The 21,735-nt window shown below is 39.5% G+C and overlaps 4 protein-coding genes across 7 annotated transcripts in view; 2 read left to right on the top strand and 2 right to left on the bottom strand.

Annotated features, from left to right (window-relative positions):
* Positions 1-759: 759 nt before the first annotated feature.
* Positions 760-4,014, bottom strand: LOC108257895 (syntaxin-11). Of its 2 annotated transcripts, none has more exons than XM_017456025.3 (2): positions 3,940-4,014; positions 760-1,944 (listed from the first exon to the last, which is right to left on the bottom strand). In XM_017456025.3, exon 2 carries the CDS (start codon positions 1,930-1,932, stop codon positions 1,087-1,089), a length of 846 nt encoding a protein of 281 aa, XP_017311514.2. In that variant the 5' UTR covers positions 1,933-1,944; positions 3,940-4,014; the 3' UTR covers positions 760-1,086. The 2 variants fall into 2 exon arrangements, with proteins under 2 accessions (XP_017311514.2, XP_047006931.2); XM_047150975.2 differs by lacking the exon at positions 3,940-4,014 and adding an exon at positions 3,383-3,763.
* Positions 4,015-5,734: 1,720 nt separating this feature from the next.
* On the top strand, positions 5,735-8,197 carry LOC108257894 (syntaxin-11). 2 transcript variants are annotated; one of them, XM_017456023.3, is made up of 2 exons: positions 5,735-5,880; positions 6,783-8,197. In XM_017456023.3, the coding sequence occupies exon 2, from the start codon at positions 6,816-6,818 to the stop codon at positions 7,710-7,712; it is 897 nt and encodes a 298-aa protein (XP_017311512.1). In that variant the 5' UTR covers positions 5,735-5,880; positions 6,783-6,815; the 3' UTR covers positions 7,713-8,197. The 2 variants fall into 2 exon arrangements, with proteins under 2 accessions (XP_017311512.1, XP_017311513.1); XM_017456024.3 differs by having other exon boundaries at positions 5,760-5,880; positions 6,810-8,197.
* A 239-nt stretch (positions 8,198-8,436) lies between these two features.
* irf4b (interferon regulatory factor 4b) lies at positions 8,437-18,389 on the top strand. Of its 2 annotated transcripts, none has more exons than XM_017456020.3 (9): positions 8,437-8,743; positions 12,500-12,697; positions 12,804-12,990; positions 13,130-13,215; positions 13,336-13,450; positions 13,577-13,684; positions 14,730-15,062; positions 15,949-16,061; positions 16,215-18,389. In XM_017456020.3, exons 2-9 carry the CDS (start codon positions 12,500-12,502, stop codon positions 16,374-16,376), a joined length of 1,302 nt encoding a protein of 433 aa, XP_017311509.1. In that variant the 5' UTR covers positions 8,437-8,743; the 3' UTR covers positions 16,377-18,389. The 2 variants fall into 2 exon arrangements, with proteins under 2 accessions (XP_017311509.1, XP_017311510.1); XM_017456021.3 differs by lacking the exon at positions 8,437-8,743 and adding an exon at positions 11,567-12,111.
* Positions 17,707-21,735, bottom strand: part of exoc2 (exocyst complex component 2) — a 32,461-nt gene continuing 28,432 nt past the window's right edge. Inside the window, exons 27-28 of the mRNA XM_017456019.3 lie at positions 21,535-21,594; positions 17,707-20,165 (exon numbers count right to left, since the gene is read on the bottom strand). Of these exons, the coding sequence (XP_017311508.1) occupies positions 20,072-20,165; positions 21,535-21,594 (154 nt within the window). The 3' untranslated portion in view covers positions 17,707-20,071. The remainder of the gene's footprint in view (positions 20,166-21,534; positions 21,595-21,735) is intronic.

Below are 21,735 nucleotides of genomic sequence, written 5' to 3'. Positions count from 1 at the left end.
CTTACGTTCCCTCACGCAATCTGGTTGATTGAAGTCTGATAAGTCAACCTGTATGACCCCATTTCATCCATCCATCCATCTTCTATACCGCTTTATCCTCTTCAGGGTCGCGGGGAACACTTGAGCCCATCTCAGGGAGCATCGGGCACAAGGCGGGGTACATCCTGGACGGGGTGCCAGTCCATCGCAGGGCACAATCACATACACACTCACACATCCATTCATTTCCTCAACAAGAACTAGACGCTTTTTTAATCTTACAGTTCTCATTCACACACACCAATGGTAGCAGAGCTGCCATGCAAGGCGTTGCTTGCCATCAGGAGCAACTTGGGGTTCAGTGTCTTGCCCAAGGACAATTAATTATATGGGGTCTTGTGGGCTGGGAATCGAACCGCCAACCCTACGACTAGTGGACAACCCGCTCTACCACCTGATCCACAGTCACCCAATTAGTGAGGCCATGTCGATGAGATTGTGACCACTTCCTTATATCTATTTGCTACAGTATTCTCAGCAGTTTTACCAAAATTATATATTCTGTATGGCCAAAAGTATGTGGACACCTGACCATCATGGATAGCCTTTCCAAGGAGAATGGAAGTTATTATAACAGCAAATAGGGCCTAAATCTTGAATGGGATGTTCAAAAAGCACATATGGGTGTGGTGTGATGGTCAGGTGTCCACAGACTTTTGGCCATATAGTATATAATATTGTATATTATACAGTATATGAGAAAGTAACACTGATACACAATTAAACATTCATAATTTCTTTATTAATTCCAAAATTCACACATACATAGTCGTACATTTGACAGAAAAAAAAACTTTTTTTGAATCCAGAAAATCTTTTGATACAGTCTCACATATAAAAAACATGGTTGATATATTCAAAAGATAAACTCATCCACAGTATTAATATCTTAGTAACAATCAGTGTGGGTGTTTTATCCTCCATTTAATATTTATAATTTATTCACATCAATTCACATTTTTAGAAATGCACCTAACAAAAAACAGTACACAATAAAATATCACAACACCAAGCAAAGTCCAAAAATAATGAACAGTTATGTGTAGATTAACGCCTCCTAAAAAAGATCTTCTTGAAGGGGTTGTTCCTCGCATATTTCTTGGCATTTTCAAGTTTTCCCAGCATATTCTTCAAATCTGCATCAGTTTTTTGGACGTTTGTCTGTATGTAGTCAATCATGCTGTTCTGTTCTTCTACCAGCATGGCCATGTCTAGAAATACTTCATGGATGCCCCTTATGCGGCTTTCCAGTTCCAGCAGCTCTGTGTGTCGGTTTTCGATTTGGTTGAGGGCAGACTGTACCGTTTTCCCCTCTGTGACAACATTCTCACTGAAGATGTTCCACTGGTCATTACTTAGCATTTCCTCAACCTGCTCACCCGTCACCTCTCGTCCCACAATCTCCAGCTGCCTCTGGATATGCGTTTTGCACGTTTCCCTGTGGTTCATCTCTGCCTTGTTGTATTCCATCATCACATCACGGAAGCTGCTGCTCAAACCAGCATATTGTGTTCGTGCAATTCGATAAAGGGCACTGTTGGTCCCATGCTTTTTCTCCAGCTCGGTAGCATGCATATCCATGTTGCGAAGACGTGCAAGCACATCTTTAGCACGGGACTTGATGCTGGCAGCAATGGCATTAGAGTCTTGCTTCACAGTGCTAGAATTTGGTAACTCATTCCTAACACGAGAGTTCTGCTCTTCAAGATGTTTCACATCCGAAAGGATGAGTTGAATGTCACGGCGAATGTTATCGGCCTCATAAAATATGGCCTCCATCTCAGGGTCGATGTTATGTTCCTTCAATGAATGTGGGACTGTTGCTGCAGGTTCTCGGGTATCCACATGACTGGATGCCGAGAGTGCCTGAAGGTGGCTTAGTCTGTCCTTCATAGCTGGAAAAAGCTGCAAAAATGATAAATGGCCATATGTCAAAATACAAATAGAAATGTCATGACACAGTGGCAGCTTTTCTCTCTTCCACTCTGTTAATCTAATTTGCATGTGATGGACTTGCACAACAAGACAGACCTGATTGCTGAGAGAGAGAGAGATCATTTGCAATAGTGCTGCTGGTAAATGAGTGTAATGAATGAGTGTAAATACAAGGTAATCAATAAAGTGTCTGAACATATAAATTGTGTGAAGGGGTTAATACAGCTAACATATCTTTTGATTAATAACTGGCTTTAATGATAAGGCTGTGTGGAGAATAAGCTACTTTTGTTTAAGAGTGTGCGATTATGTGTTGAGCAACTAACACAGTGCGATAATTAACATCTGGGCACACATTTATAAACACTGCAAAACAAAATTATTTGTGTGTGTGTGTGTGTATATATATATATATATATATATATATATATATATATATATATATATATATATATGTGTGTATATGTAAATCTTAGTGGGCTTTAAATAATGTATCCATCTTATACTAGTTAAAACCTGTTCATTATTGAGCATTTCTTCAACAGCCAAGATGAAGCATTTCAAGAAGCAATAAACACAATGTCAGACAGATATATTGTTCACTTGGGCCGATGCATGACATGTTCAATGAACCCAAAATTCCTACCATGAACGTCACAGAGAAATGCTAAAACAAACGTAGCTTCTTTCTCCTGAGGCAGAGATTCTGATTTTGATCAATAAAGTGGCAATTTAGTAAGCTGTATTGTTTAATGTTTCTATGTTCTATGCTATACCTAACGTTCTAATTGCTAAACAGACAAAACATCAACATAAAAAAGGGGGATATATTCAGAAGTCTGTATTTTTAATGTGTTTTAAAGACATCTTGCCTCGGTCAAATGTTAATGCCATTTGGGGGGCCTTGCCCTGGAAAACTTTGGGAACCCCTACTATAGGCCACTATCTAGTGAATTTAGAGAGTAACCCTGTAATAAGTAACCACATAACAGTCATACAGCCTAGCTGCTCGTTTTGAGAGGTTTTTAGACCTGCCTGTTTTCCGATGCAGCAGGTAGAGTAATGAGGCTTGTAAGGTTCCAGAAAAATGTACATTACTACATTTCAAGAAACCACACAAAAGACCTGAAACTCAACCAGACAGATTCAAACTGTGTGTATAGACATGTACAGACTTTTTTTTTTTTTTAATTAAAAATAATCATTCTGATTATTTGCTATAAAGCAATATCTTGTTGGCCATGGAGTATTGTTAAACTAGTCCAATCTGGACTATTTAATACTTAATACTATCCTATTAAGTGTTCTGTCTGCTGCTCCTTCCCTGAGCATGGTTCAGCATGATTTGCATTTACATTTACAATTACATTTACATTCACAGCATTTTGGCTGACACCCTGATGCCTACCTTTGATCTCATTTTATACTGAGCAGTTGAGGGTTAAGGGCCTTGCTCAAGGGCTCAACAGGGTAGTAGAGCTGGGGTTTGAACTCATGACCTACCGATCAGGAGTCCACTTGCCAACCACCATTAAAACAAAAAGAAGAAAAAGGAGTCCACTGCCTTAACCCACGCCTTAACTGATTTGTGTCCCAATTGGTCTTTATTACCACGTGCTGCAGTTCTGTATAATTAATAATAATAATAATAATAATAATATACACAAGGGATCATGCAGATTTTGTTCTACTTTTGTCTACTATTGCAAAGTTAATAATATAATGTAATGTAATGTTAGATAAAATAACCCTAGCTCTCGTGCAGCTAATACGATACTCGTAAGTAAACATGTCCCGACCCGAATTTGTGTTTATAGTTCTACCTGTCTTATTTACCGTCTTATTTCCTCTGAAATAGTTAGGTAATACGGAACCGAGCCTATAAAACGCTACATAAACACATATATAGGCTTTGTGTAGATAAACACTACACATTACTGAACCGAACACGTTCAAAATACTCACTTCAACAGGATATTACTGAGGCCCTCGCCTGCTTCGAGCTTCTGGCGGAAGTGCGCAGATGAGCGGATCTACTAATAATACGTAAGCGAAAATGCGTCGTGTACATGATGTAGAGATCGCAGAACAGTCTGCGCTTCCTGCTTTTTTTTTTTTTTTTTAACTCCGCCCCAATAAACCGCCGGTGTTGTAGTGTTTATACCTCTGGCACGCTTTGAAAGAAAAGTAAAGGCAGTAACCCTATGGGGATTTTAAAAAATCGACCTGTATCTTATGTTTCAAAACTCATATTATATACACTGAATATTATTAAAATAGCTCTCTGCAAACGTTTAACATACAGTATAATAGGTTATTTTGCCATACTATTTAGTAGGCTAGTGTGCAGTTTGGGACATAGAGTAGCCATATATAGTGATTTTGTAACCATTTTGGTCTTTAGGCTAGCCTTTATTATTATTATTATTATTATTATTATTATTATTATTATTATTATTATTATTATTATTATTAAGCAAATATTTTATACAAGTTAAAGGAGGTCTACAGGATTCTAAGTATAGTTTATTGCCTTTACCAGTAGGCTATTTATCTTTCCCAACTTTCTGTGTTGGCGGCCATATGGGGTCACCTGCCACAGAATCTTTGTAATAATAAACATAAACATTTAGGTGATGGGAAAGTCTTTCTTGCAAGATTTGGTAATTATGTTGATCCCAGCTGCTTCACATGTACTCACATGTAGGCTAGATAAACTTTTCTTTTGCCTTGAAATACATTGTTGTTGTTGTTGTTGTTGTTGTTGAGGGTATAGACCCCCAAGAGATATATACAAGTACTTAAATTCTCAATTTTACTTGACAAATTTTACATACATAAAGTGTAGTCATTTAAATGTTCCCTGTCTTTCAAAACGAAACCACCATGTAAACAACAACAACAACAACAACAACAACAATAGAAATCCTCACAGAAATGGTTATGGTTTTAATGGTTATAATGGAAATTGTATTGGTTTTAATTGTGAAACTATAATGGGTCCTGTGGGTCTCTACTGGTAATATGTTGCCTTCTATTGGTGACATTTTATATCTATTGAATATCATTAAGGACCAATAATGGTAATGGTTTTAATGGTTAGCTGATGGTTTGTAATGGTATTTGTAGTAGAAACCATTAGAATTTCTGTGATGGTTTCTACTGGGGTTTTTTTTTTTCATCAGGACAGAATATCTTTAAGTACAATCAGATCTTAAGAGGCCATGAAAACTGTTTCCTTTATTTAATACTTTTGTATCCAGCTGAAACCGATAGGTGTGTGTGTGTGTGTGTGTGTGTGTGTGCACTCTTTCTACAGTTACTTTGTTTTCTACATGACTACTCTATATACTGGTTTTGTGTTTGTGCTTCACTCAATAGAAAGGTGATGATGAGATGCGATTTTCGTTTTTACGTGATAGCGACACCGTGTGTTCAAACCGAAAACCTCGGGTTATTCAACTTTCTTAATCCCTTTGGTTTTACTTCTAACATACAAGTAGGTCTCGTGTCATATTGTAAGACCCTGAGCTGTTGAGGATATGTGTTTTTGAGCAAAGCTTTTCTGTCGCTCTGGATAAGGACTGCTCTAAATGTAAATGTTTAGTCCAGAAACATGCAGCTCATCTTCATTCCACAAGAATAATTAAAAAAAAAAAAAAAAAAAAATTCCGCACGTTTGCAGACATTTCCGCCTACAATCACTGGCTCTATTTTAAGTGCGGGTCTTGCGTAAAAAGGTGTGGTAACGCCCTGCCACGCACGTTCTCTCACGCGCTCTGATGAGCCACAGCCTTCTGAGGCTCACTAACCAGAACCACTCACTAAGATATATGGCATCTGTCAGACGTGCTTCCAAAAAATAAAAGGGGTTCACACTGCTGACAGTTCTGGCAAATCAGTAAGGTACTGTGGAACTAATGTTTAATCTTATATGAAGTGAGTTTTTGGTTGTTTTATTATTGCGAGGTTAGGAAAATCTGCTCTAATTCACAATTATATAGACATCTTTATAATATAATTTAACTTTACAAAAATCAAAGCGCTTGCACATCATTTTTGTCAGTGCTTGCCTTTTTCTTGCGCTAGCAGAATATCGTTTTTGTTGTTAAATTCTTAAACAAATCTAGGCCTGACATTTTTCAAAAGAAATATTTCATATACATATTTCTAAATACGTAACATTTAACGTCCACTCTTAGAAAACAAGTCAACTTGAAAGTTATGTGTTAAGTGTTCTTTGATTGTCTGTCTGAGGGAACCTATAAGGTTCTATATAGAACCCTATAACAGAGTGTTTCCCCTATCCGAATATGTTCGAAACAGAAGCGAACAACCACCAAAGAACAACTATTTCTAAGCGTGTGTACACATATTTCCTAACATGTGCTTATTTTCTAACATTATTTCTGGACAAAAATACCAGCATGCAAGAGTTCTAAACTATTTGTGCAAACTCGCTGGGTGAGTGACGCCACCCTTGAATAGTTTTGCTAAGTAAAACTTGTTGTGTGACTTTACTCTTGCGGAGGTGAGTAGCACATTGCCCCGTTCTTTCCATTAAAGCCAGTAATTAAAATCATTCGCATATCCGTAGTAAAGTCATATTTTAGAGAACATTGTTTTCTTATCGTTGGTTTAAGGGGGTCTATATTGTCGAACTAAACTGTTTGCTTTGATTTTGCATTAAAATAGGGCGCTTTAATACTATGTGTGAGACCTACTCGCTGGTGGATACGTAAACAAGGATGGATACTTGAGTGCTTAAATCACTGTATGACATACATGCTGATAATTCATTGTTTCAGGTCTGCTATTAACCCTTCTCACTTAAGGCAGCCATGAGGGACAGACTGGGTGATCTCCGGGCGCTTTCTGTGTCCAGAAGTAATCTGGAAGTGCAGGAATATGCAAAGTCCGTCTCAGACTCATTCAGCAACGTGGAATTGGAAGATGGATTCCATCAGCAGGCCGTCGTTTTCGACAACAATGAGATGGACACTGTGTTTGATGAGGCTCAAGATATAAGGCGCGAGATTCAGCTCATCCATCTGGATGTAAAGCGGCTCAGAGAACAAAACGCGCGCATCCTTAGCGAACCAACTCGAACCAGCACAATAAAGCGAGACTCCAATGCCATTGCTGCTGACATTAAATCCCGTGGAGAGGATTTGGTCAAACGTCTTCGTGAGCTGGACTCTCATGCCAAAGAGCTGGAAGAGGAACATGGTATCAATTCAGCCGTAGCCAGGATCGCTCGAACGCAGTATGCCGGCCTAAGTAACAGCTTCCGTAATGTGATGATGGAATACAACGAAGCAGAGATGAACCACAAAGAAACATGCAAAACGCATATCCAGAGGCAGATGGAGATCGTAGGGCGAGAGGTGACGGGTGATGAGATTGAGGAAATGCTGGAGAACGGGCAGTGGAACATCTTCAGTGATAACATTCTCACAGAGGGGAAAACAGCACGGTCCGCACTCAGCCAGATCGAAAGCCGACACCGTGACTTGCTGGAGTTGGAGAACCGGCTCAAGAGCATTCATGAGTTGTTCCTGGATGTGGCCATGCTTGTGGAAGACCAAGGGCCCATGATAGACTACATATTCACCAACGTTCAGAAAACCGATGCTAAACTTGATGAAGTCCTGATTAAACTTGACCAAGCTAAGAGACATGATAAAAACAATCCATTCAAGAAGATGTTCTGTGGCTGCTTTCCATGCTACAAGTAATTGCTTCGCGTAAAGAAGTCTGACTTTTGATTATGTGGATGATCATATCTGAAATGTCTTTTCTGTGTGTCTTCAACAATTCTTATTTGGCTAAGCTGAGAAATTACAGGTGGCTTTCATATAGATAAATAGATTTATATAAAATGTCAGATGAGATAGCAGTTCACAGAGAATCTATTTTCCACCAGTAGGTATGCTCAACTTTGTCAAAATAACAAGTATGTGTGTGTGTGTGTGTGTGTGTGTGTGTGTGTGTGTGTGTGTGTGTGTGTGTGTGTGTGTGTGTGTGTGTGGTTGATGTTCAAAATACACAAGAGCACAGAGCATACTATAAGTATAGGGCTGTATGATTTAGTATAAGTATAAAATATAAATGACATTCATGAACGAGTTTAGAAACTGCACCTTGCAAAGTAGAAATAAAGTATATAAAGTAGTCGTACAGTTTAAAACGAAGTAAATTTGTGAAGTATATTGAAACAAAATATGAAGTAGACTGTTTTCAGTGTTTTTTATTATTATTGTATATTCTTGAAATTGAATTGAATTTTAGCATTTAATGCACCGTGCAGTAAGTTATGGTGACCTATATCCAAACACTAAGAGATAAAGTACCCTTGAAATCAAAATGGGTGTTTCAGAGCTTTTTGTATATATGTCCATCAGTGTTATGGACATATATATATATGTATATGTATATGTATATGTATATGTATATGTATATGTATATGTATATATTGTCCATCTCTGAGCCTGGATACAGTTCTACAGTAACAGCACAAATAGCAAACATGGCAAGTGGATTTTTGGCTGTGGGTCTTCCCACACAATATTCCCTTTTCAAACCATCCATTGGTTGAGGGAAAAAAAATAGTTTGAATCTATTCTCTTTAAAGAGTTGGTGGAATTACATCAAGTTCAAGGTTATGTGATATTTTTAGTTCAGGGGCTGGAATATTTTGCTACCTCAGTCTAATCCAGAATGTGATTCTGTCTTTCTATATGCTGTCGGAGCTTCTCCATCAGAAACAGTAAGTAATACAATTTTATCAAGTAGCACAATATGTAGTTAACCCTAACCCTTCAACTATACGCTCATCTCCCAGCTATAAGTATCTCGAATGCTAAAATGTATATTCAAACAAGCCATCACTCTGGATTCCTATTTCAAATAGAAAATATGTGAACATATTGAATCAAATCACAGCTATCAGGACATTTCTTTAAAGAATAAAACATACAGTATAATGAGGAAACTCTAATTGTGGCTTTGGGCTGGTGAATCTGGAAGAGCCTACAATTATTGAACTGGTGCATACCACACACATACCTTCAAAATTAGGCACACACTCTGCAAGACTACAAGAATGCACGTTCTTCCCGTTCCCACAGAGCATGAGAAGGAAATTCAAAATAAGGCCACATCATAGAAGCATGCATTCAGGAAATGTGAGGATGCTTACTGCCAATTATCATTGATATTTACGCCTAATAAAGGACTGAGAATTGTAAAAATCTAAGGTATGTTAACAAGCTAATTTTTTTTTAACCTGGCAGTGTAGCAGGTGCAAAAGTTTCCGATTTGCGTCATCTGTCAGAATGAAGAAAGGGTGGATGATCTGTTGAGTATTAGTAGACATGACTGTAATCCATACGGACTTGCAGGAGATGCAGATTTCCAACATCAGGCAGTCATCTAGGAGGAAGAGCATATTGGACACCTGAAGTCTAATTTCAAGGCAGAAGAACTGTCATTCTATAAGAGCTTCAAGCTACAAATACGCTGCACATTCATAAGAGAGAGCAGTCCCACAATAGAAAAGCCCTGAGCTGAGCTATCACATCACTAAGAGGCTATCACATCTTGAAAATCCAAATAATGAAGAAGTCAAAAAAATGATTTTCCCTTTTTGCAATGGGTATGAAAAGGTATTTTATGTATAGATTTGATCATGCATAAACAGCCGTTCTTAAGACATGTATACTGCACTAATACATATTTGAGGGTTTGATAGAAAGTGGGAAGTATGGGAAGATTTTAAATGACAGCTAAAACCATTATTTTACTAATTCCACCCCCCACCCCCCACCACCACCAACCCAACTTCCGCCCAAAACAAACAAACAAACAAACAAACACAGACAATAATGAGCACACAAGCTATTCATGAGTATGGTTTTGAAATCTATATTTCTGAAGGTCATAAAGTGCTCTCTTGCATATTTTCAAAGCATTGAGTAACAATAACAAATACCTCCTTCCTTTACATTTCCCCTTTAACCATTCTTCTCCTGTCCAACTTGGATCCCAGCTAAACCTGTTCTGTTGTCATCTTTTGTCTCAGGTAGCACTGCCAGCATAAACAGTTTCAATCAAATGGCCAAAACCTGGGATTTAAAGTGTTCTACACTCTAAAGAGAAAAAGGTCAGAACCCTTAAGGGTTCATTTTCAGTCTGGGGAAAATGCAGTCATTATAATACAACGCGGAAGCACAAACATCTCACAGAGATTCATCTGACTACTCTTCTTCATTAGACATAATTAAAACGTGGGCTGGAAACCAGCTGAATACCAACCCAGTTATACTGCATAAAATCATAATACCCTAAAAAAAAAAGAAAAAAAAAGCATGCACTCATATGTGTGTGGTTTTATGCCTTGTCCAGAGGATGGCGCTATTTTGCTTCAGTCTGTAGTGGAATAGGCCTGTGGGTGGTAGAGCTTATTATAGCTTGGTTTCATATACACCAAGCTGCATTTATACGTGTTTAGTTAGTGGAATTAACAGTGAATGCACTGGGCTATGTAAATAATCTCACCTTGTCACTATATTACACACACCTCTTTCAATTTTACTGGGCTAACTTTTTGTTTTTAATAGGCTTAATTAAAGATCATGTCTCAGGCATATGAGTGAATAATGCATCCTATCCTATCCACTATTTAAAAAGTTGATTTGTCCTTTTTAACCCTACAAATGAGGGCTTGCTTTCAGAAATGGTACCACGTAGAACCCATTTAGAAAGCTAGGACGTCTCTGACCTCTTACGTGGCACAATATGAGTTTAGATACAAACTTCTGACTAATATAAAGTATTTAATGAATATGATTTATCGTGCTTGGAATCAATCACGTGCTCATATTTTTAACTAGTATTTGATAATGTAGTTAACGTGTTTGTTTGTTTGTTTGTTGTTGTTGTTGTTGTTTTGTTTTGCTTTTGTTCTTTGTTATTGTATTAATATAAGCTGCTTTGTTTTTTAGGGTGACTTTTTAACATTCTATCAAGGGTCTACAGATGAAACATTCTGGCACATTTACAGTCGTGGTCATTAATGTGCACTGCCCCTGTAAATAAACAGGCCTACATAAATGAACAAATAAACAAAGGAAAGTTAACGGCCAAGATATTTAAATGATGGACTGTAAATTCAGTCCAAGTCCAAAACAGGGCCTATAGTGGTGCGGTGGGGGCACTGCATAAATCACAAACACGATAAAAACCAATGAACCAAATAATAATAAAATAAAGGCATAAAGAGCAAACAGTCCTTACAACTTCACGAGGGCCTTAAAATCAGCATTTAAAAACAGTCTCCCCTTTCATATGATGTCTGCTTCATAATTGGCTATTTTTAAATCCTCCTTTAAATCACATTTTGAATCTTTAGTTTTTGAAAATGTCCAGATGTTGGTGTCGTTATATTTTTTATTATTATTATTATTGTTTTATTTCCCCTATTGTTTGGATCAATATATGTTGTGTTTAAACGTGCTTTATAAATAAATGTTGAGATATATATATGTGTGTGTGTGTGTGTGTGTGTGTGTGTGTGTGTGTGTGTGTGTGTGTGTGTGTGTGTGGTAAATGCTATATATATATATAAATGGTAAAATTCTCGGCTTGTAATAACTAGTTCAGATCACCAGAAGCATCATTGTTTACACATTTTCTTACTTTTTTTTTGTTTTGTTTTTGTTTTTTTAAGAAACCATTGCTTCATGTGCTATAAAGCGATCAGGCCTCATAATCGAGGTAAACACCGACAGTGACCCTTGAGACTGAGACAGTGGATGTTGTTTAAGATGCAGTTTATTTATAGGTTAAGTTTGCCCATTACCAATAAATGAATCGGTCTTGATTTCAGAGAACGATAAAATGATATTTTGAAAACATTGTGAGCGAAAATAAAAAATCCAGTCCCACCGCAGGTGAGCCCACGCGAGTTTCCCCGCAAGTTCGCTTACGGGACGTCAGCTTCTGACACCCGCACGTGCACGCGCTCCCCAAGCGCCCCGCCCCTTTTTTGCACGGGAACCATTTAAGAAATTTCGCGGTCGAGAGTCAGTCTGCATCCTTCTGACAAACACCAAAACCCCCAAACTCTGCAGTGAGGTAAGGACAAGCCATGCTAGCAAAAAATAACCGATTTTAGTAGCTCTGTAAACGGTTCTGCGCAGGTCCGATCAGATAATCACTCATTTAGCTTAGACTTGTCTACACAATGGCATTTCTGGTGTAATCCGTTATCTCGGGTAGTTTAGAAGAAAAAAATTGGACTAGATGTCAATCTAAAAAGAAATCATTGCTTCACGTTATTAGGCAGGTATAGACAGGTGTCCATGGCCGCTGAGGCTCATGGGCTCATTCATGGACTTTGGGTCAGAATGGATGTGAAATAAAGATCACTAGGGGGAACTTCTTGTTGATGAAGTGAACTCAGGGTTCTTTTAGGAACCGTTTAATGTTCGCGGTCTGATCTCTTTTTGCTGTCTCGGGTTAGATGTGCTCGGATGGAGAACGCGCGTCGCTGGGCAGCTCGGGAAACGGCAAGCTGCGCCAGTGGCTCATCGAGCAGGTGGACACCGGTAAATACCCGGGACTCGTGTGGGAGAACGAAGAGAAGAGCGTGTTCCGGATCCCGTGGAAGCACGCGGGTAAACAGGACTACAACCGGGACGAGGACGCAGCGCTCTTCAAGGTAGAATTAAAAACGAGAGGAGAAACGCGCACAGATAGCGCATCACACTTTAGACCAGGTGGACCGGGTGATGTCCGCTGCGCTCACGTGTTCGTCCTTTCCGTAGGCTTGGGCGCTCTTCAAAGGCAAATACCGGGAGGGCATCGACAAACCGGACCCACCCACGTGGAAAACGCGTCTCCGTTGCGCGCTGAACAAGAGCAACGACTTCGAGGAGCTTCTGGACCGCAGTCAGCTCGACATTTCGGACCCTTATAAAGTTTACCGGATCGTTCCTGAGGGCGCCAAAAAAGGCAAGTCATGCGCAAAGCGACGCGCGCGCACCCACAACCTGCAGTCTTCTGTCCATGGATATATGTATAACTTCTAGAACTCCACGAACGTGTCTGTTTGGCACAGTGCTTGTTACTCACATGATTTCTGTTATTACAGCCTCCAGAGCTCTAGAGGAAACGACATCAAACCCAAGCCCGCCGAGTTATCCACTACATCCTTCTTATGCGCCCCTCCAGAGTCAGGTAAGAGTTAATGATAGACTACAAAACATTTACACATGCTACTTTGTGTGTGTGTGTGTGTGTGGTGACACGTGTGTGTATGCGAATGAATCAGTAGAGAATGCGTCTCTCCCCACGCAGGTCTGCAGCTTCATTTCTCCAGCAGAGAGAAACTGGCGGGATTATCTCTCAGAAAAAAACACCATTGCTGACATCCCTTACAACCAAAATCCATACACCTCTCGGTGGGATACAGGTACACCATGGATGTCTCTCAGTATTGGCATAGAGAGGATATTCTGAATGATCATATTTTTGAATGTGCTCCATGTTTGGCTAAAAGTAAATGTAGAAATGCCTGTTCCTCTGTTTCTCTGCTCAGGATACCAGTTCAGTGGATCCTTCTATAGCTGCAGTGCCTCAGAACCTCTGCCGTCTGCTTTTACACTAGATGCCAGCATGAAGTCCGCAGAGGCCATGGCCCTCTCAGGTACACATGCGTAACTACACATGCGTTTGTAGAGTGTGGCCCTATGAAAGTATCACCGTGTTGGGAATGTCATGGCCAGATTAATTATTTTTTTTTTTTAGTCAGGTGATGGCTGAAAACATCACTTATAGGACAGAGCTGCATGTACAGAATGCAAGTGAATGGGCTTTCACAGATGCTCTACTGTTCCTAAAACCTAACAGAGTTTTTTTGTCAACATACCAACAATGCAAGAAGGATGAATTAAACCAACATGAGCGAGATATTCATTAGGTCTGCAAGAATCACATAGAAGTAGTAGACCTCACAGAGATGGGTGGACAAGCTTACTTAAAGGTTTGCCAACCTTGCCTGCCATGTGGCCTTACCCATGCATGCCATGCTGTCAGACTTTACATCTACTGCACTGTTAATGTGGTTGTAGACCAAATGCTAAATCCCTTGTTTCATTACTATTGAACGATAGAATGGACATTTTTGAAGTGTAGACCATGCTTTTAAATTGTGACGATACAATGAACACAATGGTACCATGAACTCTGAGAACTCAGGCTGAGGCTCAGGAGGGCCTCTGCTTGCGCTAGACAGGAGTCCCAAATTTGTTTGAAGAGAAACAGAGTTGAGTGCGAAGAGGATGGGTGAGAAATTGGGGATACATATGGGAAACTAAGGAGGAGGTTTCAGGCATGGTCTTCCTCCCAAACTTCAGTTATTTTGTAATTCAAAGTAGTATTCAACTCTTGTACCCTAAGCATGTTTCGTGATTTTGGAAGCACAGCTTTGGGGGAAGACTCAAAGGAGAGGGTGTTTGTGATTGAATTTTGAAAACAGTTAGCTTCAGTTAAGTTTCACCAAAAAAGGCTGACCGTACCTTTAAAGGTGATGTCATTTATTATCCGTTAAACGGGTACTCACCTGTTTAATCACTTGATCTTGGTCTTCATTCAACTATCAACTGCAGCTCTTATTTGACTGCAGCCCTTTGTATAAGACTGATGAAAACTTGTTAAAATGCTGATCTTCTGCCCTTCCCTTTCCTGGTTAGATTACCGGCTCCATGTGGCAGTATATTTCCGGGATGCCCTTGTGCGCGAGGTGACTGTGAGCAGTCTAGAAGGTTGTGTTCTGGGTGTGAACAAAGATGGCTTGCCATATGGAGCCTCTCAAGGTCCGGAGCTTGTGGAGCTTCCACAGATTGAACACTGCTCTCTGGAACATGGGGTTCTGCTGTGGATGGCACCAGATGGGCTGTATGCTCGCCGCTGCTGCCCCTGCAGGGTGTACTGGGAGGGAGGGCACACTTCGCCCAACAACAAACCCAACAAACTACAAAGGGATCAGACCTGCAAATTACTGGATACTCAGCAGTTCATCACAGGTTAGAATAAATATCTTATGATACTTCTTCTCATCTTGACAATGACAACAGTTTTATTAACGAGTCCATTCTGTTACCGTAGGCAGTGCTTTCCTTTTTGTCCCAGATACATGAGAACACTGGATCAGTGAATGTCACGAGATGCTAGAGATTTGCTGCCCTTGAGCAATTTTATACTCATTTCATTTAAATGAACAACTTTTGGGTTTGCTTTTTCCGGATTCTCTGCAACGGTGTATTTCTCTCATCTTCGGTTACAAAGCCACGCAAATCATCTAAAAGCCTAGAGATCATTCTTTTTCTGTGAATTCACTACTGATGAAAGACCACCAGGGAAATTATGTCCAATTATTACAGTAAACAAGGTCACTGAGACTTACAGTAAATATTCACCACACCACACTCAACATACAATGCACCACAACAGATAATCTCTGCGCTACAGCGGCCACCCACCTCTCTCACGTCACACTTGACTGGTTGCAGCACATTTGCATACATGCACACAGGACTTTCCAGGATGTGATTAGTGCACAGATGAGAATCCCCATCATGCCTCCACCAGACGACTTCTTGTAAGACAGATGGAGATCAGGGCAGAAAGAGTGAGCTACTTGTATGAAATTTTAAATACAGTTGACCAGGTAATTTCTATGAAGGAGCTGTTACCGTAATACTACTCTGGCTGGTGGGGGAAAAACCTCCCCTACATTATAATGTGGATAAACGAGAACATGAGTCCATCAACTGTTCATGAGTAATCACGGATTTGTTGCTGTGTTAGGCATTTTGCACCTCTAGGTTTGATTTCTTTTCTGACTTTCTAATTTGTTTATCTGTAACAAGTTTATGATTAAACGTGGTGATGTGTTTTCCTCATTCTCAGAGTTACAGAGCTACGCTCGGCACATACGTCCTCCACCCATGTCCCAGGTGGTCCTGTACTTTGACGAAGACAGCACAGAGCCACAGAGACCAGGAAGGACCCTCACTGTCCAGGTAATCTATTTTGAAACTCACCTTCTTTCAAAATGGATCATTCAAGATCGAGCTTGAAGACAGTGAGGCCAAACATGGAAATGATTCCGACCCGATTCGGGTTTGGACGTGCGCTGTGTGTAACGTGAAAATCTGCTTTCCATTACGCTCTAGGTGGAGCCTCTGTTTGCTCGCCAGCTCCTCTACTTCACCCACCCGAGCAGCATGAACTACATCCGCAGCCACAACCTTTCACCTCTGAGCCCAGAGCACACAATTCCCCCAAGTCAGGACTTCCACAGAATCATCAGCCATCACCACGGCAACAGCCTGTAAAATTTAGCCTCACCTGGAAAGCTAGCATTGGACAAGTTGAACTGAAGCATGGACAAAGACGGACACAACAAATGCACTGTTCATGGCTCAGGCGTGACACTGACAAAGCATCAACATTACCAACTATTTTCTCCGAACACACTCAAGCAGTTGGACTTGTGTTTGCAGAATGGACAAAATTTTTTTTGCACTTTGCATAAGTCTTATGAGCCCTTCGCCTTCTTTTCCTTATAGGTTTATAGATCTTTAAGATCATCTCAGGGAACTGTAATGAAACAGTATTAAAATTGTTATGACCGAAGTCTGATTTCATTGTGGTTTATATATATACACACACACACACATGTGCTTCCACATGCCTGTGAGGCATCTGAAAAGAGAACAGTTGATCACTCAGGTTGTTCGATGACAGCATTTTCTATCATACATGCTGTTATTCTGAAGAAGAAAGGAGCAAGCAGCGTTGCTGTGTGTGAACGCAAGTGTGAGCGCACAGGAAATGTGGTTTTGAAACAGGATAATGGTTGACAGACCTGCAGGTGATGACATCACGCAGGATGAGGTGAATTTTTAACATAAATAAGTTTTTCTGACACTAGTTTAGTCCCCAGAAAGGAAACTATGTGTATCTAGTCATTATTCCACTTGCTAACAATAACAACTGACACATTTGATTTTACCAGCAGGCCTTGGGTCTATGTTTAAAAAAAGAAATAAAAGCAGATCTGTTTATGAGCCAGGTTGTTCAGTATATTTTGTCCTAGTTTATTAAGTCCACCTATTGTGTGCCTATATTTACTGGCTATTTCATCAACACCTTCCATATTACTGCTATTCAGTAAGCATATTTCACTGATTGTAGCCCATATGTTGGTTCGCAACCCCATGCACCCCCACCTACCAATGGCAAGGGACCAACCGTGCATGGTTGTGTCTGCTGCACTGATACGAATCTATATGGGGCAGTACGGTTACCTGCTTACACTCACTAGCCATTCCATTAGACACACATAGATATTTGTTCCATGCACAGTTTGTTCCAATTGTCTTATAGCCCTTAATATGATTAGTATGATAAGTTTACCTCATAAACTTCCCCATGGGTAAAGTTAGCTGTACCTACTAAACTGCCAATAACGCTAAATAGAGGGAAATGGCATTTTAACGGGAAATAGTGAGATTGAAAAGAATACTGGTCACCAGTAATATTTCAGAATGCTCAGTGCATTAATAGGAGATCTGACTGTGTGTGATCTGAAACACCTGGTCTTGTAATGGCTGCTGCTGTTTCTTGCATTCTTCGTGTAAACTGGAGAGAAATCGTGTTCAATACAGATGAACCATATCCTTTATTACTTTGACATAAGCAATTATTTTACACACACAGAATTGTTTTACCATCTCACACTCCACCAGAAAGAAAACATTCCCCCATAAAACAACAGCAAAAAAAGACAATTTAAAGCAAAATTCAAACCAAAAACACCTCCTTAAATCCTTTATGGAAAACATACAGCGCTGTATATTAGCTAGATCATAATTCAGAAATTACAACATGCACTGAAATGGTTAGGGAATAAATAACAAGCATAAGTATATCTTGATATTTGAAATCTGTAATCTACATCCCCTCTGTGGGGATTACACAGAACTGTGTAAACATGTTTGGATCAACTTCCTTCTGCCTACGTATAATGGAAAGACAAAATCAGAAAAACTTCCCTTAACACCTTAACCTACACCCACTACGCTACCTGAAACCACACAGAGCTTTGAAAAAGTCCTCCAGTAAACCGGTTCCTTTAAACAGGAGCATGTTAAGTAGGTGAGTGCTAATTATAGAAAGGTAAATAAACAAATCAAATTCGAAGCGTTGAGAAAAAGTGATGGAATGTTATTTCACAGAACATTTGCAGTTCCAGTAAGTACATGTCATAAAGACAAACAGGAAAAAGTCAACTGACTTGGCATCAGCTTTAAGCTCATCAAACGGCACACTTTTGTGATCACTGGTGACTAAGCACCGGGTTTTTCTGTAATAGACTTATTATTTTATTTTCTCATTTTATACCACCTTCGAGGAAGATTTCCCCCAAAACTTCATTTAAATGCCCGTGGTGCTTCATCTTTAACATGTTTTTAAACATATCCACCTAACGTTTAAACATCAACACCTTCCCATTTCATTCTGTCAAAAAGCTACAAATCAGCACAACATGTAGCATACAACAGAAATAACACCATTCTGACAATCTCAGTGCTATTACCCAGAAATAACTTGAAATGTCATGAATGAGTTTTTAAAAAGCTCTGAAAAATGAATGAATTTTTAAATAAATTTTTGAACTAATTGTTCTTCAGTTTTCCTAGTGAGATGACACAAAGGCTAATCATGTCACAACTCTGTCTTTTCGTATCCTTTTAAAGTTTCTTTTCTTTATTTCTCATTCGTAGCTCAGCTGATCAACAGACGTCTACTTCACTTTTGATTTCAGTTAGGAAATCCTTGCCTCAGTGATACAGTAAGTATCCCATATGCTGGGGAGGGACAGGGTGTGAGGCTTTCTGTATGATACCAGACAGGGTGTGAATCCGTACTCAGACAGGGTGTGTGCGTGTGTGTGCGTTGATGGTGGAGGCAGGGTATGAGTAAATTTTAACGATACAGTATTTTTACTCACTGAACTATTAATGGACAATTTTATTAATATAACAAAGGGAATAATCTGTGTTTTAATATATCTTTACAATCAAATTCAGAATTATTGGCTCCCTGGCAAGATTAACAGAACTGCACCCATTACTGAAATGTAACATGGATTAAAGACACTCGTAGGGGATGTTCAACCCTCTCCACGCAGAACATGAAGATTCTTTATATTCTATATATTCTTATCAGGGGCGGCTGTGGATCAGGTGGTAGAGCGGGTCGTCCACTAACCGTAGGGATGGCGGCACGATTCCCGGCCCACGTGACTCCACATGCCTCAAGTGTCCTTGACCTCCCGATGGCAGGCTAGCGCCTTGCACATTGTGTGTGGATGGGTGAATGAGAAACAGTGTAAAGCACTTTGTAGATCCACTAAGGTTAAAAGGCGCTTTATAAGTGCAGACCATTTTAGGGTTATACACCTGTTATGGACTGCCCTCTTCAATTAAACTTAAACCACAGATTTAAGTTTATGGGGGTATCTATAAACTTGCCACATACTTTTGAAAGAAAATTCTTCTATTAAAAATGAAGGTCTTTTGAAAATATTTATTGTCGGAGAAATGCCAAAGAGATTGTTAAGTTAATGAAATTAAAACTGTGCATTCTGGGCAATGTTTAATTATTGGCTATTCTCTTCAAGGGTGCCAATAATTATGAAGTTGACTAGCTGTGGTCTGAAAATAATTCTGGTTATTGAGTCATTTCAACGAGATCAGATGGGCATCTGTACATGACTCCCTTTTTATTTCCCCTTTATTAATAGACGTCACAGTTTAATACCCAAAGCACCCAGACCAACTTCTCTATAATGACAGAAGAAAGACATTATTTGAGCGCGGATCCTTTTAATGGACACTGCAACCAGTAAACATAACTCATGTAGTATACCAGTATAATGAACTTTTTAGTGATGTACTAGCAATAGTAGGCTGAAATGCTTGGCACTTTGTATTAATGTTTATTCGCTGTGTAAATTCTTGGCTTATCTTTTGATGGGCTGAACAGATGAAGGCTGGAAACAGGTGAGCTGAAAATGCATACTGCTCTTAAACTTATTCAACAACTCCTCCAACAGCCTGAGAGAGACACAGAGAGAGAGAGAGATGTAAGAAGAAAATGCAAGTACTGCTACTTTCAAAATGAGGCAACACCAGAATAAAGGTAAACCACATTCTCATAAAAAAACACCTTCTGTAACATGAGTTGCTCATGCTCAGTAACTCAGAGGCCATCAACAGGGATGCCTCCGCCACCAGGTCTAGTCCTTTCAGACATTTGACTCTGATGGGAGCTTGACCCTAGTTTGGATCATTTCCAAATTCTAATCAGTTTATCGGCTAGTTACATTCTATAGAAATATTACAAATATTCAACCACTTGTTCTTGAGATACGGCACTAAGGAGAGTCTCAGAAGGCCGGACAAGACGAAAACATAATGCCTCTACCATAGTCACATTTAATCAACACATTTTAAAAGCTAAATAACCGTGAATGGGGGACAATATCCTGGAAGAGAGCACTCCCATCAAGATAGAAATAATTAATCATAGGATAAAGGTGATCGGTCTTTGTATTCATTTCCAGTGACACAAACCATGCCAGCAAAATGCTTACAGCATGACAGAGCTGTCTCCTCTCTGTAGACAGATTCATAAAATCCTACCACAGTATGGAATACGCATGTAATACACATGAAGACAGAAACATCTGGTAATAATCTACAAACTCCACTGATGAATGGGGAGCTGTAACTTAATTCAACAATAATCCATATCCAATGCAATAAGGCAATTTTAGGCAAGCTCAATACTACAGTTGATTAGAGTTAATTATACGACATGGCTGTGGAATTCTCGAATCTGAACGGTCAGAAGGTGTTGATTAGTTTTCTATAACAGCAGCTCTAATATTAGTCCTGGCTGCAATTCAAATCACAAGTTTACATTCATATGTTCGACAAATACGTTATCATTTCTTCAGTAACAAGTCATTCACAGACACTTGTACAGTGGATTTGTTTCTTTTTCCTTATTAACTTCACGAGAGAGAAGAAAGGAGAGGCTGGTGCTATAACGTCAGTGATAAGAACTTATTTGTTTCGTGTAAGTTACACAACAATGAATCTTACCAGTCAAAAAGTATGATGTGTTGTTCATTAATATATGGAAAATTGTACCTGTAAGTAATATGCGGTGGTATAAAAAGAATAAACTACTTCTGGACTTGCTGTTATAGGTAATTATTCAACGCGGAGGCTGCTTCAGACAACCTTGTTGGTGATGATTGATCTATAATAGCACACCCTATCGTGTTCTATGCTTTAGTAGAGGAAGCCAAAAATCATCACCACAATTGGAATACAATTGATTGTACACCCCTACTGCAGATGTTTCAATGTTGATTTTAGGAGTAGATTAGGAGGTAGACTTAAAACACAAACTCACTTCTTGTCAGCTCCACTCTGAAGCTGTGGCAGGGCCTCGACGGCTTGCTTAAAGCTGGCTCTGAACAACAACAAAAAAAAAAAAACATATGAGGAAATGAAGGAAAGCATCTTTATGCTGTTAAATTAAACCATGACACACTCCCCACTGGTTATGTTCGAGTAAGTGACATTTCCTTTATGGATGACGTGAGTGTGTGTG

This window comes from Ictalurus punctatus, chromosome 25 (assembly GCF_001660625.3).
Source record: "Ictalurus punctatus breed USDA103 chromosome 25, Coco_2.0, whole genome shotgun sequence".
NCBI classification, from domain to species: domain Eukaryota; kingdom Metazoa; phylum Chordata; class Actinopteri; order Siluriformes; family Ictaluridae; genus Ictalurus; species Ictalurus punctatus.
The sequence above is the reverse complement of the archived record's forward strand: the minus strand, read 5'-3'. Positions and strand labels throughout refer to the sequence as shown.